Below are 18,581 nucleotides of genomic sequence, written 5' to 3' on the forward strand. Positions count from 1 at the left end.
GCAGAAACCGAAACTTAGACAACAGAAGAGGTTTGGGCCAAGTCCCTGGCTGAGTAGTAGTAGGGCTGGGAGGGGATTCAGACTTAGGGGATCGGGGAGGCTGGCTGCTGGAGGAATAGAGGTGCCTGGGGCAGGCCCTGGCCACCCCAGCTTCCCTGGGAGCTGCACTCAGCCCCCTCCATCCTTCACCTGTTCCAGGACCTGCCTGAAGCCCCACCATCCCTGGCCTTCACTCAGGAGACAAACCCTAGACACCAGGAGGAAAGTCAGGGCCCAAGAAACCCACTAAGCTGTCAGTAGGACAGGGTGTGGAGCCGGGCACCCGTGACGTGGACCTGTGTTTCTGTGGGGTGATTAGAGAGGCTGCATCAGCTCTGGGTATGTGGGCCTCTTCGTGCTACTGTGGATCTGGGACCTTGTTCTCCACCTTGTTCTCTATACGTGTTGTGTGGTTTGGGTTGAATTGAGTGTCCATGGAGCCATGTCTGCAGGGGGTCGGGCTTGGTCTCCACAGCACCCTGGAGAGTTCTCGGAGGAGAGGTTGGAGAGAAAAGTGCTGGGGAGTTGCAGAGGCTTCAAACTGGGTCCAGCAACTTTGGAAATTGGGAGCAGTAGCCAAGAGGGAGAGGAGAGGACAGGCAGACAGAGGAACAATGTGGACACCGGCAGGCAGGCGGACTCAGTGCTGTGGCATGAAGCTGCTGCCCAGCTGGAGAGCGGTGCTGCCCCTTGGCCCTTCAGACAGGGCCTGGACATGGGCACAGCGACCCAGAATTAGGTAGGCTCTAGAGTGCTGGGGCTGGGGCAGCCCAGAGGGGAACAGAATGGGGACCTCAGGCCCAGCCCTCACCAGCTGAGGAGCCTGAGCTCTTAGGGCCCCTCCCCATGTCCCCCTCTGCCATCCTCAGGCCCTAGGGCCAGGCTGGGCTGGGCCTGCCAGGAGGGGAGACAGGCTGGGCCCAGGACTGCCTTCCTGGGCTGGGTGATGGGCAGCCACACAGGGCTTGGTGCATAGAAAGGCCCCACGCTCCGTCTAATGCTCTTGCTGTCTTTAAATTCTTTATACTTTTGGAATAAAGGCCTCACATTCTCACTTTGCACTGGGTCCCAGAAATTATGTGGCTGGGAGGGGAAAGGGATCTGTGTCCCGACACAGAGTGCAAGCCAGGCTGGGCCAGCCTAGGCAACTCCGCCTGCAGAGGCCCATCTGCTGCCTGCCTCAGGGACCCTGAGGGATGCAGGGTGGTGGGGGCAAGGCAGCTCAGACCAACCTGAATTTTAGGATTGGTTTCTGCAACCTTGCTATCTGTATGGCTTGGGTCAAATCACATCTACTGAATCTGTTTCCTTCGCTGTTAAAGGGGTTAATACCGCCCAGCACAGGGGTTACTTGGGACAGTGCAGATCCATGTTTCTTGGCACAAGGCCAAGGCCAATCCTCAATAACGAGAATGACTATGATGATGATGATAATGATGAACTGGTTATTAATCAGTGGGGAAGGGCCTCATACAGGCGGTTACATAATAAGTGCCTGTTTCCACTCCCTCTTTCTCCCCTCACCTGGGGCTTGGTAAACTTCTGGTCCTCACCCCCTCGACTCTGGCCCTCACTTGGGAAACAAGAACAGGTCCGGCGCCCAGGCGCAGATGTGGGCAGGGAAGGGCACATGTGGCAGAGGCTTGGGTGGCTTTTACTGCCCTAGTGAGAGTTAATACATTACCTCTGCCCGGGCCCCCCTTTCGCAATCCAGAGCTGGGCATCTGGTTACAGATTTACTTCGAACAATGCCTGATATGTGGAGTAAAGTCCTCCTCCTTGGCCTTCGTAAAGTCATCCCCTCTTCTCCTCAGGAACTGCTCAAACCTGTGCCCCAAAGATGAGGGCCCAGGAGGACCCCGAGGGCCGGACACAGGTGCTGGGGGCTGGGGGTGGGGGCTAGGTGGGGACGGGGGGGTGGGGAGCTGGAGGGCCTGTGCAGGCCTTCTTCCTGGAGGCCAGAGATAAACGTTCTGATGAACTTGATAAGAGTGACTGTCCCAAATTGAATGTGGCAACTGGGGGATGGGTGGAGGTGGGGGTGAAGGAGCCTGCAGCTTTGGGACTGGCTGACTCCAGGTTGGGGTTCAGGAGGAGCCTAACCTCCCCACCAGTGACACCCCAAGGATCTCCAGGGGGCAGAGGTGGGACCGGATTGGACTTGTCCACAGTCTTGAGCCCTCTTGGCCCCCTCTCCTGTGGTCTCCAAGACTTCTGACTTAAGGGTCCATTTCCCTGGCTGAAATGACAGGTCCTGAGGGCTCTAGAAGCTGGCACAGTAGACTTATCCCTGCGGGAAGCAATGTGAAGTGGGAGACAACTATGGCCAGGCTGAGTGGCAGCCAGGTGGATTGACTGTTGGGGAGGGTGGGAACCCCACTCTCAGTTGCTGACAGGCCACTTGGGATGCCTGATTGATTCCGGGGCAGAATGGATTTTGCCTGTCCCCATCACTCCACCCTAAGCTACTTATCTCTACTGCCTCCAGCATGAATCCACCAGGGACCCCCTGACTCCACTACCCACAGAGCCTAAGTTTGACATGTTGTACAAGATCGAGGACGTGCCGCCTTGGTACCTGTGCATCCTACTGGGCTTCCAGGTGGGTCCCCCAGGGCCTCCCCACCCTCACTCTGCACACTCCCCGGGGACTCCAGCCCCTCCCTGGACAGCAGGGGGTATCTTGGGTAACAGGAAGAAAAACCTGAGCTCAGCACAGTGGCTGTCAGCAAGCAGAGGTGTGGAAGAAGCTGAGTCCTGAAAGAAGATGAACTCCTTGGGGCAGTGTGACGCTTGCCAGGTGGGGTGTTGGTGACAGAGAGCAGAGCCGACTCCACAGAAGCCGCAGGAATAACTTGGGCGGAAATTAGTGACCCCCAGAGTGGTCAGCAGTAGCTCTCTGGGAATCCCTTGTGGGGACTGCCAGTCCTGGGCAGGCAGCCAGGTCCAGGCCCGCTGAGGCAGGCATGAGGACACTAGGCTGTGCCCTCTCCCTGGAGCTCTGGGGTCCTGCCTCATGCACTCTGCTCTCTCCCTCTGCCCAGCACTACCTGACATGCTTCAGTGGTACCATCGCCGTGCCCTTCCTGCTGGCTGAGGCGCTGTGTGTGGGCCACGACCAGCACATGGTTAGTCAGCTCATCGGCACCATCTTCACGTGCGTGGGCATCACCACTCTCATCCAGACCACCCTGGGCATCCGGTGAGCCGCCCAGCTCCCCCCCCGCCCCCCGCCACCCCTCCACTGTGATCCACACAGCACGAGCAGGTGGGCTCCCAGAGCCGCTATCTGCCTCCACCTGCTTCTCCTATCCCAGGCCAGCCTTAGAGCTGGGCAGCGCAGCCCCAACCCTGGGAACCTTGATCTAGGCACGGTTCAAAGACCAGGCATCTGCAAGCTTAAGGGAATGTACCCTCGCTGGCTCTCCCCTCTTTTTTTTTTTTGGAGACGGAGTTTCGCTCTTGTTGCCTAGGCTGGATTGTGATGGTGTGATCTCGGCTCACCACAACCGCCACCTCCCGGGTTCAAGCGATTCTCCTGCGTTCAAGCAATTCTCCCACCTCAGCCTCCCGGGTAGCGGGGATTACAGGCATGCGCCACCATGCTCGGCTAATTTTGTATTTGTATCTGCCCACCTTGACCTCCCAAAGTGCTGGGATTACAAGCGTGAGCCACCAAGCCTAGCCAGCTCTCCCCTCTTAAGCCCCATTCTGAATACTGCCCAAATGGTAGCCCTGAGCTAGCTCCCAGGGCTGGTGCCAGCCTCTTCGACAGCCCACCCTCCCAGGGCCCCATGCCCTCGAGTGCACAGCCCTAGGCCTGGGTGGCATTTGAGCTGTTTGAGCGGCGGGGGACAGGAGAAGATTGTGAGAGAAACCTGGATGCAGGAACTGAGCTTTCCACTTCCGGGCAGGTGCTCCCTTCTCACAGTGCAGGAGCTGGTGGCGGGAAGGGGGCAGGTTTTGAGCTGGGGGCTCCATTTGTTTTCTTCCTTGGGCAGCCAAAATGTTAGAGATGGTCTTCCCTGGGGCCTCAACAATTTCCATCTGCCCTTGTCCCTCGTGTCTCTGTCACTCTCTGTGCTCTCCTTTCCTGATCTCTCCCCATGTCTATATCCCTCCTCCCCACCTGCCCCTCCCCACCCCCGTTGCTTTGTGCCTCTCCTCCAGGCTGCCGCTGTTCCAGGCCAGTGCCTTTGCATTTCTGGTTCCAGCCAAAGCCATACTGGCTCTGGAGAGATGGAAATGCCCCCCAGAAGGTGGGTACACTTCTGGGGTCCGCACTGGGGAAAAGGGGAGGCCCAGAGACCTGGAGATCTGAGCAACTGTCCCGGGTCCAGACACCAGGGTGCAGCCATGGCAGCATCTTCTCTCCCTCTCTGTCTCTGTACCTGGTCCATGTGTGTGTCCCTGACTCTACCCCCAGAGGAGATCTACGGTAACTGGAGTCTGCCCCTGAACACCTCTCATATCTGGCACCCACGGATACGGGAGGTGGGTTTGCATGTAAGGGTAGAAGAGGCCGGGTCCTGAGGAGGGGCTATATGGGAGTGAGGGTGGCTGCTGAGTTTGGGGATTTGAGGAGGTGGTCCAGGAGCTTTGTTCCTGCTAGCAGCAGCCAGGTCATGACCTTTACATGGTGACTTACAGCTGATGTTTGCCCTTCCAGGTCCAGGGAGCAATCATGGTGTCCAGCGTGGTGGAGGTGGTGATTGGCCTGCTGGGGCTGCCTGGGGCCCTGCTCAACTACATTGGGCCTCTCACAGTCACCCCCACTGTCTCCCTCATTGGCCTTTCTGTCTTCCAAGCTGCTGGCGACCGAGCTGGCTCCCACTGGGGCATCTCAGCTTGGTGAGCAGGCACCAGGCCTGATCCCTGCCCAGCCCCAACACCCTACCCTCTTCATGTCCGTGGTCCTTCTTCCCGGCTCCTGGCCCCAGCCTGGCCTCCCGTCCACTTCCTGATTGTGCCTCTGCCCCCAGCTCCATTCTCCTGATCATCCTCTTCTCCCAGTACCTGCGCAACCTCACCTTCCTGCTGCCTGTCTACCGCTGGGGCAAGGGCCTCACTCTCCTCCGCATCCAGATCTTCAAAATGTTTCCTGTGAGGACCTGGCAGGCGGCTGGGGCTGGGATTATGGCCAGAGCTTGGGCTGAGGTGGGAGCAGGTTAGCCTGGACAGAGACCTCCAGTGCCTTCAGTGCCCCCTCGCCCCCCTGCTTCAGATCGTGCTGGCCATCATGACCGTGTGGCTGCTCTGCTATGTCCTGACCTTGACAGATGTGCTGCCCACAGACCCGAAAGCCTATGGCTTCCAGGCAAGAACCGATGCCCGTGGTGACATCATGGCTATTGCACCCTGGATCCGCATCCCCTACCCCTGTGAGCAACACCCCTTGGGCCCCTCTGCCCCCAATTGAGACCACTTATGAGACAGACTCCTGGTGACCCCAATCCAGCAGGTGACACACCTAGCATTAGCCGCACATTTATAGTGCGCCCAGCAGAGTGGTGTTTTACTTAGACAAAGCTTCAGTCCCACTTCCTGGCTCTGAGTGACTCAGATAAGCTCCCACAACTGTATAGCTCCCATCCCAGCCTGAGGTCTCCTGATCTGCTCTTGCTCCTTCCAGCACTGCCCTGTCTGTTCCTAACCATCACAGTCTCCTCACTGTAGCCACCATCCTGTCTCCCTCCGGGCACAGGTCAGTGGGGCCTGCCCACAGTGACTGCGGCTGCCGTCCTGGGAATGTTCAGCGCCACTCTGGCAGGCATCATTGAATCCATCGGAGATTACTACGCCTGTGCCCGCCTGGCTGGCGCACCACCGCCTCCAGTACATGCTATCAACAGGTAGCCTACCTGCCCTCCTCGGTATCTGATCTCCTCAGGGGCCCTCCAGGAAGCACACACAGGAACCGGGTGGAGGCCCAGGGGGCAGGCTTAGGCAAGTCGGGGACACGCTCCAGACCTCATTCTCCTTGTTTGTGCGATGGGGGTGCCCTTTCATCACCCCTCTGTCGTTGCTGGGAGTAGCTGAGAAGATGGCGGAGTCCAAGGGGAACCACCGTCATTGACAGCCCTCCATGTGCCCGGCTCTGGCTGTGCATTCTTATGCAATCTTTGAAGCATTTTGTGAGACAGGCACCGGTATTTATCCCAGGAGGAAATTGAAGGCCAGAATTACCCACAGGAGTAAGTGCCAGCACACTGGGACTAGCTCCGGAGCCTGAGCACTCTGGCCTGGAGTAGGGAGTGCTACAGCTGATAGCTGCAGCCCCCACAGCCCCAGAGGACGGCAGCCCGCTAAGATGATGGGGGATCACAGGCTGGTGCAGAGGCTGGACCGAGCCCCGACTCTCCCCTTCCTTACAGGGGCATCTTCACCGAAGGCATTTGCTGCATCATCGCGGGGCTATTGGGCACGGGCAACGGGTCCACCTCGTCCAGTCCCAACATTGGCGTCCTGGGAATTACCAAGGTGTCGCGACAAGCCGGAGCCAAGTCCCGCCCTAATTCCGTGGGCCGCAGGCCCCGCCCCAACTCGGTCCCCACTTTGGTTTAGCCCCATCCTGTCTTTGAGAGGCCTCACCCCCGCATCAAGCCCCAGCCGGTTTATGCCTCGCTCTTATAACAGGCCCCGCCCCTGGAACTAACCCCGCCCCAGCCTCATCCCCAGGTCTAGCTCCCCCGCTGGCTCCCCGGCAGGTGGGCAGCCGGCGCGTGGTGCAGTATGGTGCGGCTATCATGCTGGTCCTGGGCACCATTGGCAAGTTCACGGCCCTCTTCGCCTCGCTCCCTGACCCCATCCTGGGGGGCATGTTCTGCACTCTCTTTGGTGAGTGTCTGGCGCGGGCCACGGGTCGCGGTGCGAGTCGCCGAGTGGGACCCTCCTGGATTGCGCATGTGCGGCGCCTCCAGCGGTTCTCCTGCGCCCTTAGGCATGATTACAGCTGTGGGGCTGTCCAACCTGCAATTTGTGGACATGAACTCCTCTCGCAACCTCTTCGTGCTGGGATTTTCCATGTTCTTCGGGCTCACGCTGCCCAATTACCTGGAGTCCAACCCTGGCGCCATCAATACAGGTGCCTCCAGCTGTTTACTGTCTCCAAAGGCGGGGTGGGCCCAAAACTTTGAGCACAGCCCCCTCCCTCAAACCGTAACCAACTCTGAGTGTCAACCAGCAGCTGAGAGCCTGGGTCACAGCTGTCCTTTACTAAGACACTTCCTGTGGACAGTTATTGACCTTTACATGTGCTTATTTAATTTTCAAAACAGCTCCATTTATCTACATTTATCATTTATCCATTATCATTTCAACTTTACAGATGAGGAAGATGAGGCTCAGAGAGGCTCAGTGATTTGTCCCAGGTGAACAACTAGCAACTGGCAGGATTGGGATTTGAACCCAGAGATAGGAAAGACAGAGATAGGTTTGAGACAGGGCTTTGCCATGGCTGCACAAGAGGAAGTCCCTCAACTCTGCTCTCCGGATTGGGCCATGACACCCATTGGCCTTTGGCCTATTCCACAGGCATTCTTGAAGTGGATCAGATTCTGACTGTGCTGCTGACCACGGAGATGTTTGTGGGCGGGTGCCTTGCTTTCATACTTGACAACACAGTGCCAGGTATGGTTCGGTCCTGGGAGGGGAATGAAGAACTAGGCTGGACTCATGCACTCCAACAGATGGCCTCTAAGCTGGAGCTGTGGCTAGGTCCCATGCAATGCAGGCCCTGCAGGGAGCATCAGGAATAGATGGGCTGGCGGAGTGCTCACTGGCTGGAGGGAGAGAATGAGGCACAGACATGCCTCAGAGGTCTTGAAGAGGATGGGGCCAGAAGAGTCACTGCTGGGTCCTGTGAATCCTTTCCTCTCCGCTTTTTCCATTTCTTTCCTTTTTTTTTTTTTTTTTGAGATGGAGTCTCACCCTGTCACCTAGGCTGGAGTGCAGTGGTGCGATCTCAGCCAGCTCACTGCAACCTCCACTTCCGGGGGGTTTCAAGTGATTCTCCTGTCTCCCGAGTAGCTGGGACTACAGGTGGCTGCCACCACGCCCAGCTAATTTTCATATTTTTGGTAGAGATGGGGTTTCACCATGTTGGGCAGGCTGGTCTTGAACTCCTGACCTCAAGTGATCCGCCCACCTCGACCTCCCAAAGTGCTGGATTACAGGCATGAGCCACTGCACCTGGCCTTCTCTCCATTTCTTAATAGCCACTGGGCTGAGGGATGTCTTTGCTTTCTTCAGAGTAGGACAGAGATAAATGCAGCATCAGTTTGTTGGCAAAATCCTTCCACTCCAAATTTGTCAGCAGCCTGCCACAATGGCGACTAAAAGAGCCACTAACATTTCCCTTTGGTACCAGAGCTTTTTGCGTGGAGGATACTTTGTGGGGCCCACATAAAGATGCCAGTAAATATATAAAATAAATGTCACCAGGTGCTCTGATAACAAACAGTTAACATTTACCAAACCTATACTATAGATAAGGCAGAGCTAAGTGTCTTACTTCATCCTCAAAAACCACAAAGTCATAAAGTCATAAAATTAAAACATCACGGCCGGGCGTGGTGGCTCATGCCTGTAATCCCATCACTTTGGGAGGCTAAGTCGGGTGGATCATGAGGTCAGGAGTTCAAGACCAGCATGCCCAACATGGCGAAACCCCATCTCTACCAAAAATATGAAAATCAGCTGGGTGTGGTGGCGTGTGCCTGTAATCCCAGCTTCTCAGGAGGCTGAGGCAGGAGAATTGCTTGAACCTGGGAGACAAAGGTTGCAGTGGGGCAAGATCGTGCCATTGCACTCCAGCCTGGGTGACAGGGCGAGAGTCCATCTCAAAAAAAAAAAATTAAAACATCACAAATCTGGGATATATATTTTAATTGAGACAGGGTCTCAGACTATCACCCAGACTGGAGTGTAGTGGCACAATCATAGCTCACTACAGCCTCAAACTCCTGGGCTTATGTGACCCTCCTGCCTCAGCCTCCCAAGTAATTGGGACTACTGGTGCACAGGTGCATGCCACCATGCCCGGCTAATGTTTGAATTTTTTGTAGAGACGGGGTCTCACTTTATTGCCAAGGTTGGTCTCGAACTCCTGGGCTCAAGTGATCCACCCAAAGTACTGGGATTATAGGTGTGAGCCAGCACACCTGACTTTTTTTTTTTTTTTTTTTTTTTTGAGATGGAGTCTTGCTCTTGTCACCCAGGCTGGAGCACAATGGCGTGATCTTGGCTCACTGCCACCTCCGCCTCCTGAGCTCAACCAATTCTCTTGCCTCAGCCTCCTGAGTAGCTGGGATTACAGGTGTGCACCACCATGCCCAGCTAATTTTTGTATTTTTAGTAGAGACAGGGTTTCACCATGTTGGCCAGGCAGGGTAGTCTCAAACTCCTGACCTCAGGTGACCCGCCCACCTTGGCCTCCCAAAGTGCTAGGATTACAGGCGTGAGCCACCACACCCAGCCTCTATTTTTAAATTGAGATGGGGGTCTACGTTGCCCAGGCTGGAGTGCAGTGGTTATTCACATGTGTGATCATAGCATACTACAGCCTCAAACTCCTGGACTCAAGCAATCCTTCTGCCTCAGCCTCCTGAAGAGCTGAGGGTACAGGTGCATGCTATATATCATCTGGCTAAATCTGGGATTTTTAACAACATCCATCTGACGCAGTCAATGGCCTGTGTCCCATCCACTGCACCATACTGCCTCTGCTGGAGGGTTTCAGGGGACCCGGGTTGCAGGACTGGGGAAGGCTCCAGGGAGATGGGAGTTAATGACTGCATCAGTATAGGGACATAAGGGATGGTAGTAGCAAAATGATGGGCCTCCATCTCATCACTTACCAGCCTGATCACAGCCACAGGTCCTGTCTGCCTCCCTCTCTCTGAAGATCCAAGTGTTTATATTCACATAACATAGGTGTCAGATGCTGTCTCTGCACAGCTGGTGGGTTGGGGTTGGGGAGGACAGAGGAGGGCCAGGGTTCCCCATAGGATTTTAGGCAGAATCAAAGGAGGGTGCTCTTGGTAGCGGCTGTCCCTTTGATGGATGGGTGGGTATTTGAACATGGTACCCCAGCCCATTTAGAGGATGCTAGACTGGGGGCTGGAGCAGACCATCCTATGGGCCTGAGACAGTCAAGTGGCAGCCTCAATACCTAGGGAATATGAGGAGATGGAGAACATCTGGGTAGGCATCTGTACATGAAGAGGCTTCTTTGTGACTTGGGTGGCTAGTTTAAGCTATCCAGTCATCCTTAATGACAGCTGCAGAACTGCCTGAGTCCCTTATACCCCACCTTTCAACCCACCTGAGCATCACAACTGTCCCTGCCAGGAATCATTCTGTGCGTCATGCCACATAAGCTCAGCAGTCTTCGGTATCCACTGAGGAACCTAAAGCTCAGGGGGGTTAAGTCACTTGCCTAAGGTCACACAACCTGGATTCAAACTAAGGTCTAGCTGGCTCAAAACCCTGTCCCTAACCATGGAATAGCAAAAGCCTTTTCCAGACCTTAACTTCCTGCTGGGGATGGGCCATTTTGCATTTGTTTTTGTTTTTTTTTTTTTGAGACAGAGTCTCGCTCTGTCACCCAGGCTGGAGTGCAGTGGCTCAATCTCGGCTCCGCCTCCCGGGCTCACACCATTCTCCTGCCTCAGCCTCCCGAGTAGTTGGGACTACAGGTGCCCGCCACCATGCCTGGCTAATTTTTTGTATTTTTAGTAGACAGGGTGCTCTTTGTCTTTACCTATCCATAGCCCAACCTCAGAGGGCAGTCCATTTAGTTCAGCACATGCTGCTAGAGCTTACCTGCTTGGCCCTGAATCAGACACTGAGGAGGATATGCCAAAAAGTGTAAGTCAGTAAGTTTGTTTAGAGGAGCTCCTGGCACAAGATAGGTGGTAAAACTAGATTTAAGCAAGCAATGAAGTCAAGGAAGCCGGGCTAGAGTTATTGGGAGGGTTTACTGATGAGGGAGAGTGGGTGAGGCCTAGGAAAAAGGAGGGGGCTTGGAGAAGTATAGAAGGCACTGAAGGTTGGGATGTAGTGGACAGGCTGACTGGTCTGCTAGAGGGAGCTCTCAGCTGGCTGCCATGTGTGTCTTGGCAGTGGTGCGGCGTAATCAGACACCAGGAACATAGTCCTACACCACACCTATGGCTCATCCCACTCTACTGTGCCCACTGTGTGCGCCCTTTGTACAGCCAAGCCCAATCAAAGTGTCTCTTCCAGACTGTGTGCGCCCTTTGTAGAGCCAAGCCCAATCAGTGTCTCTTCCAGGTAGTCTTCCTTGGGGACTCCACCTTCCCTCAGTGCCCTCTCCTGTGAGATTTTGGAACATAATTTGGTTTGTGCTACTCATGGGTTTGTTCTCAGCCTCGGCTGCCAGCAAGTGGAAATTCCCACTCCTTCTGTTAGATTTATAGTATTTCAGTCTTTGTCGATCCCAGCCCTCTTGTGAAAACCTGAGATCTCATGTGACCCTGCCCCACCTGAGAGAGAATTCCTAGTTGTAAAAATTACTAACCGGGCTCAGTGGCTCACGCCTATAATCCCAGAACTTTGCGAGGCCAAGGCGGGCTGATCACTTGAGGTCAGGAGTTCGACACCAGTGCCTAGCCAACATGGTGAAACCTCATTTCTATTAAAATTACAGCAATTAGCCGGGCATGGTGGGCCACACCTGTAATCCCAGCTACTCGGGAGGCTGAGGCAGGAGAATTGCTTGCATCTGGGAGGCGGAGGTTGCAGTGAATCGAGATCAACTCACTGCACTCCATCCTGGGCAACAGAGCAAGACTGTCTCAAAAAACAAACAAACAAACAAATTATTTGGTGTATCCCTACCTCCAAAGATTTTATTTAGCTTGACTTTCTGGTTTATATTATAAAAATGAGTTTATTTTTCACATATGGAATCATAATACGAAATATTAACACTGATTATAGTGTTTCAAAATATGCCTCCCTTACCCCCAGAACACAATCTGGGCCTGATTTGGTCCCCATGGGCCTAACACACATTACCCACATACTCACAGATTTAGGTTCACAATTACTTAACTTTTTGTCCCTTTCTTCATCTTAAAATTTTGTATAGGCCGGGCACAGTGGCTCATGCTTATAATCCCGGCACTTTGGGAGACCAAGCCGGGTGGACCACAAGGTCAGGAGTTCAAGACCAGCCTGACCAACATAGTGATACCCCGTCTCTACTAAAAATACAAAAATTAGCCGGGCATGGTGGTGCATGCCTGTAATCCCAGCTACTAAGGAGGCTGAGGCAGGATAATCACTTAAACCCGGGAGGAGGAGGTTGCAGTGAGCCGAGATCGTGCCAATGCACTTCAGCCTGGGCAACGGAGTGAGACTGTCTCAAAAAAATAAATAAAATAAAAATTTGTACAATGGTGTCTATATATCTCCCAGGGGTATGTTTTGAAGAAACAAGATAATGAAATTAAAGCACTTAGCACAGAGCCTGGCACACTGTAGTTACACAATAAATACTATTATAACTAGTATCCTTTAGTGTTCCTTAGAGCTCTGGCCAAGTTAGTTCAGAAACCATAGATTCAGCCACTTTTTAGGATCAAATGATAGTTAAGGAAGATAATTGATTCTAGAAGTCTGCCTTAGGACTGGGTTACGGGAAGTGGGGGTGGCTGAGGGTTGCTGGCCTTGGTAAATGACCCCACTGTCCTCTTCCAGGGAGCCCAGAGGAGCGTGGTCTGATACAGTGGAAAGCGGGGGCTCATGCCAACAGTGACACGTCTTCCAGCCTCAAGAGCTACGATTTCCCCATTGGGATGGGCACAGTAAAAAGAATTGCCTTTCTGAAATACATTCCTATCTGCCCAGTCTTCAAAGGATTTTCTTCAAGTTCAAAAGATCAGTTTGCAATTCCAGAAGACACTCCAGAAAATATAGAAACTGCATCTGTCTGCACCAAGGTCTGAAAAATGACTTCCAGGAAAGGTAGGATGTGTCTATGGTTTTTGTGGGAGGGTTGAATAATCAAAACATTCTTATGCTTTAACCAAAGAAAAACCAAACTATTCAGTTCTCTTTCTTGTAAACTGTCCTCAAAGAGGTGAGCTGGGTAAAAAGTCAACATATAGATTTTGGGTGGAATTCCTTTACCATTTCACAGTAACAGCAGAACTTCCCAACTAGTGTGGGCCACTAAGAGGCTACAAGTATGCTGAAATGCAGATCCTCTAGCCTTCCAGACACCTGGGCAGAATCTGGGCCAATTGGAGTCCTTGAGCTGAGAACTCTAGCCACCGGCAGCCTCATTCTTGTACTCCAGTATGCTAAACAAGTATCACTTTGATATGTGACATGGAAAATGTTGAGAAATGCAGCACAAGAACAGGAAAAATCCTCTCATATACACTGCCTTGTCTCAATAACATCTTAAAATTAAAGTCCTCTAAAACAGGATGCCTTTATCCTAAAACGATGCCTGTACAAGCCCTATGAGGTGATACTTTGTCCTTAGGGCTTCAGAACGCATGGGCAGCTGATGCTCGGAAACCTTCCATCACTATCTGTAATGCAGATGCCTAGCTCTCTACTAAACACTGAAGTGGGTTCAATGTGCACGTTCCCTCAGACAGACAAGAAAAGTTCCCAAAAAGAGAGGTTAGCCTAGATGACTCCTTAATAGTAAAAATAACACTTAAAACAGGACTTTCTATGTCTTAAGTACTTATATATATTAACTACTCACATAATCAAGAGACAGTTATTACTGCTATTTTAGAGATGTGGAAAGGAAGGTACAGAAAGGTTAAGTGATATGCCCATGATCAAAGGATTCACATCCAGGACGTCTGGCTAGAGTTCCCTTTTCCTTTTATTTTGAGACAAGAGTCTTGCTCTGTCACCCAGGCTGGAGTGCAGTGGCGCCATCTCGGCTCTGCAACCTCCACCTCCCGGGTTCAAGCAATTCTCCTGCCTCAGCCTCCTGAGTAGCTGGGATTACAGGCGTCTACCACCATGCCCAGCTAATTTTTGTAGAGACGGGGTTTCACCATGTTGGCCAGGCTGGTCTCAAACTCCTCACCTCAAATGATCCACCTACTTTGGCCTCCCAAAGTGCGGGGATTACAGGCGTGAGCCACCATGCCCAGCCTAGAGCCCTCTTTTCTTTTTTTAAATTTTTTTCCTGACAAAAGCCACATTCAAGAATCTTTACTCTTAAGGGCGATCACCTGAGGTCAGGAGTTCGAGTCCAGCCTGGCCAACATGGCAAAACTCCATCTCTACTAAAAAAATACAAAAATTAGCCAGGCGTGGTGGTAGGCACCTGTAATCCCAGCTACTTGAGGCTGAGGCAGGAGAATCGCTTGAGCCCAGGAGGCAGAGGTTGCATTGAACTGAGACTGCACTCCAGCCTGAGTGAAAGAGTGAGACTCTGTCTCGAAAAAAATAAATAAATAAATAAAGGCTGGGTGCGGTGGCTCACGCCTGTAATCTCAGCACTTTGGGAGGCCGAAGCAGGTGGATAACCTGAAGTCAGGAGTTCAAGACCAGCCCGGCTAACATGGTGAAACTTGGTCTCTACTAAAAATACAAAAATTAGCCAGGTGTGGTGGCACACAACTGTAATCCTAGCTATCTGGGAGGCTGAGGCAGGAGAATCACTTGAACCTGGGGGGTGAAGGTTGCAGTGAGCTGATATCACGCCACTGTACTTCAGCCTGGGCAACAGAGCAAGACTCCGTCTCCAAAAACCAACCAACCAACCAACCAACCACACACTGGGGTACAGGTGCCCACACCAAAGAACCTCCCCACCACCCACTGCCAGAAGAATGTGAGTCAGAATTGACTATATGGCTTTCTTAATCTTTTTCAACCTAACAAGCTCAAGAAAAGCCCTTGTGAAGAACAAAAAACAATGGAGGTTCTATTAGAGTAAGGTCACCATCACATTGGTCAGCCATAAAGTTTCTTACATGACTATCTAGGATGCCCCGACACTGAAGTCTGAGGTGATTAAGAAGCAAGGATGGGCAATGGGGTTATTCTACTGCTATATTCTGGAAAGATACTTGCATGGCAACATACCTGTTAGAATCTAACAAAGCCTGAAATCTTAGCACATTTTGCCAGCAAGATTGTCCTGAGGCACTGGGCCCATACTCAAGTGAGTAACACCACTACAGTACATTCCAGCACCAGTAAACACAACCATCTGCTCAGTTCTACTATTATTTATTTTTTTAAATATTTTTGAAAAAATATAATTTTTTTACAATATTTTCAACTTAAACACTATTCACACTGAACACGTATGGCAGCTTAACCTACCCAAATATGAAGTTTAAGAAGCCAAAACTGTTCTAGCTTTGTTAAAAGAAAAGTTGTGCTGCAGACTCTTGTGATGGTTAACAAAGCAAGGAAAAGCACCACTCAAAATCATAATGTTACAGTATCTTTGTTCAGCTGGATTATGGGTTGGTGTTGGTCATATGTTAGACTCCATACAGGCATAGCTATGATGCAGTGAATCCCTTAGAAGTTACAATTCTTAAATTACATACTTCCTCAGATGTAACATTAGAACTCAATATTTCTAACAATAACATACCAGAAAAGCCTGGACTGGCACTCATCTGCTGACTAACTTGTAGCCTCAGTAATATGACATACTTGTCTTTAACAAATTATCTCAAATTAACTAACAGACCTGCAGAAAATGGAGATTCTTTTTGATGGGGACATTATCAAATTTAAGTCTGAGAAATATGCTTAACAGTTGGAACTCAAATTAAATGTACTGATTTTAAAGTTTAGACATTAACAAGTGATAGTTAACCCTAAGGGACCAGATTAGCCTCAAAAAAAGACAATTTAGTAAGGTTTAGGTCTTTTAATTTGGTGCTTGTTCACAACTTGACTGGTGCTTCTTTCCTTGCTGTCTTCACATCAAGCCATGGGGCCAATTCTATTTTCAGTAAATGTTTGACAGCTTTTTACTTAATAACAGTCTCAGCACTTTTATTAAGCATGCAAGACTAACAAAAACTTTGGCAATGCATAAGTGTAACACAGTGACGAGAGAGCTTTTACAATTAAGTCTTCTAATACTGCCTTCACAGTGTGGAAATTGTGCTACATCCACCAAAAGAGGGCCCCGTCTACTCAAATATTTCAGTACTTCACCCCAGGAACAAACTCCTTTGCATTTGGATTCAGATTGCTCTTGACCTGGAAAATAAGTACATAAAAAAGCAAGTTCATTAACACAGTTTCAGATACTAATTCAACCTAGATCCTCATGCAAAAACATCTTCCAAAAAAAAAAAAAAAAAAAAGACAAAAGAACTCAGTCTGTAAGACTATACTTAACCCCAAAAAACCCCAAAAAGGAAGAACCAGATGTAAGCTATACATCATATTAAATTACATCAATTTTTTTCCTTTTTTTTTTTTGTGACGGAGTCTTGCTCTGTTGCCCAGGCTGGAGTACAGTGGCACGATCTAGGCTCACTGCAACCTCTGCCACCTGGGTTCAAGCGATTCTCCTGCCTCAGCCTCCCGAGTAGCTGGGACTACAGGCACGTGCCACCACACCCAACTAATTTTTTGTATTTTCATTTATTTATTTAGTTTTTTTTTTTATGAGACGGAGTCTCACTCTGTCGCCCAGGCTGGAGTGCAGTGGCATGATCTCAGCTCACTGCAAGCTCCGCCTCCTGAGTTGACACCATTCTCCTGCCTCAGCCTCCTGAGTAGCTGGGACTACAGGCGCCCACCGCCATGCCCAGCTAATTTTTTGTTGTATTTTTAGTATAGACGGGGTTTCACCGTGTTAGCCAGGATGGTCTCGATCTCCTGACCTTGTGATCCGCCCGCCCTGGCCTCCCACAATGCTGGGATTACAGGCGTGAGTCACCGCGCCCGGCCTAATTTTTTGTATTTTTAGTAGAGAAACGGGTTTCACTGTGCTAGCCAGGATGGTGTTGATCTCCTGACCTCGTGATCTGCCTGCCTCGGCCTCCCAAAATGCTGGGACTACAGGTGTGAGCCACCGCGCCCGGCCTAAATTACATCAATTTTCTAAAGAGAAAGTAGGAATTGAAATTCAGTTTGCTTAAGTGTAACCAGAAATCCAGTTACTTCACATAAAATAAAGGAATAGCACTGAACAAGGAATTCTGTTAATCGAACTATGGTATGTAGCTTTTTTTTTTTTTTTTTTTTTTTTTTTTTTTTTTTTGAGATGGAGTCTCGCTCTGTCGCCCAGGCTGGAGTGCAGTGGCGCAATCTCAGCTCACTGCAAGCTCCGCCTCCCGGGTTCACGCCATTCTCCTGCCTCAGCCTCTCCGAGTAGCTGGGACTACAGGCGCCCGCCACCACGTCCAGCTAAAGTTTTGTATTTTTAGTAGAGACAGGGTTTCACAGTGGTCTCGATCTCCTGACCTCGTGATCCGCCCGCCTCAGCCTCCCAAAGTGCTGGGATTACAAGCGTGAGCCACCGTGCCCGGCCGTAGCTTTCTTTAAACACTAAATACCAAGGAAACATGTTAAACAAGTGTTGAAATTATGATTAAAGTAACTGGGGAATTGTTGATGGATTAATTTTACTTTAGAATCCTCACTAAAAATGTGGAGTTGTTTTTCTACAATTGCCGTCTTCTAATTCCCACAGGAAGCATGGTATATAACAGGAAAAGAAAACTACATGGGGAACCAGAAGACCTAAGTCTGAAATCCCAGCCCTGCCCCTAACTAACTTCCATGTAAACTCAGATATGTCACCTTTCTCTGGGATTCAATTTTTTGCATCAGTTAAAAAAAAAGGGGGGGAGGATGGGCGAAAGTCTGAGTCTTAGAGACTTGTACCAATGTTATGCTATGTCTCTAAATCTTTACTCTCCTAAGTAGACTTGTCAGCATCTAGGAAGAACAGCTAGAAATTTTCCTGTGATATTTTAGACTGCAAGTTGATAAAAATAAAAACAAATGAGGGCAGGTTCCAGGAACTGAAATGTAGGTATGCTGGAAGGCTTTTACATTGAATTTGACCCTATATCACTTCAAGACTAATGCATAATATTAAACATCATGTTGAAGAAATAATTTCAGTTTCGTAATTTATACATAGCAGTTTCTTTGGACAGGATATATTCTCCCTTCCCCCAAGGGAAATAATGTATCTACATTTTAAAAGTGTGAAGTTTAAGAAAAAAAAGCAGCATTCCTTTTCTCTTTTTTTGAGACATGGACTCGCTCTGTTGCTCAGACTGGAGGGCAGTGGCACAATCACAGCTCACTGCAGCATCGGCCTCCTGGGCTCAAGTGATCCTCTAGCCTCTGCCTCCCGAGTACCTGGGACCACAGGCCTGTGCCACCACACCCAGCTAACTTAAACTTTTTGTAGAAACAGGGTCTCCCTTTGTTGCCCAGGCTGGTCTCAAACTCCTGGGGTGATCCTCCCACTTTGGCCTCCCAAAGTGCTGGGATTACAGGCATGAGCCACCACATCCAGGCACAGTGTTCTTAAATGAACA

At 50.8% G+C, this 18,581-nt stretch overlaps 2 protein-coding genes across 3 annotated transcripts in view; one reads left to right on the forward strand and one right to left on the reverse strand.

Moving 5' to 3' along the window:
• Positions 1–1,783: 1,783 nt before the first annotated feature.
• SLC23A1 (solute carrier family 23 member 1) lies at positions 1,784–18,150 on the forward strand. Of its 2 annotated transcripts, none has more exons than XM_030828403.1 (15): positions 1,784–1,915; positions 2,528–2,641; positions 3,084–3,241; positions 4,210–4,298; positions 4,466–4,545; positions 4,709–4,890; positions 5,022–5,142; positions 5,264–5,420; positions 5,744–5,891; positions 6,414–6,519; positions 6,747–6,876; positions 6,980–7,123; positions 7,573–7,668; positions 12,766–13,032; positions 17,720–18,150. In XM_030828403.1, exons 1-14 carry the CDS (start codon positions 1,880–1,882, stop codon positions 13,011–13,013), a joined length of 1,809 nt encoding a protein of 602 aa, XP_030684263.1. In that variant the 5' UTR covers positions 1,784–1,879; the 3' UTR covers positions 13,014–13,032; positions 17,720–18,150. The 2 variants fall into 2 exon arrangements, with proteins under 2 accessions (XP_030684263.1, XP_030684270.1); XM_030828410.1 differs by having other exon boundaries at positions 1,823–1,915; positions 4,466–4,533.
• The window catches only part of PAIP2 (poly(A) binding protein interacting protein 2), a 28,825-nt gene continuing 25,507 nt past the window's right edge, over positions 15,264–18,581 (reverse strand). Inside the window, exon 4 of the mRNA XM_003266446.4 lies at positions 15,264–16,275. Within this exon, the coding sequence (XP_003266494.3) occupies positions 16,219–16,275 (57 nt within the window). The 3' untranslated portion in view covers positions 15,264–16,218. The remainder of the gene's footprint in view (positions 16,276–18,581) is intronic.

The sequence above is a fragment of the Nomascus leucogenys genome, chromosome 2 (genome assembly GCF_006542625.1).
Source record: "Nomascus leucogenys isolate Asia chromosome 2, Asia_NLE_v1, whole genome shotgun sequence".
Lineage (NCBI taxonomy): Eukaryota > Metazoa > Chordata > Mammalia > Primates > Hylobatidae > Nomascus > Nomascus leucogenys.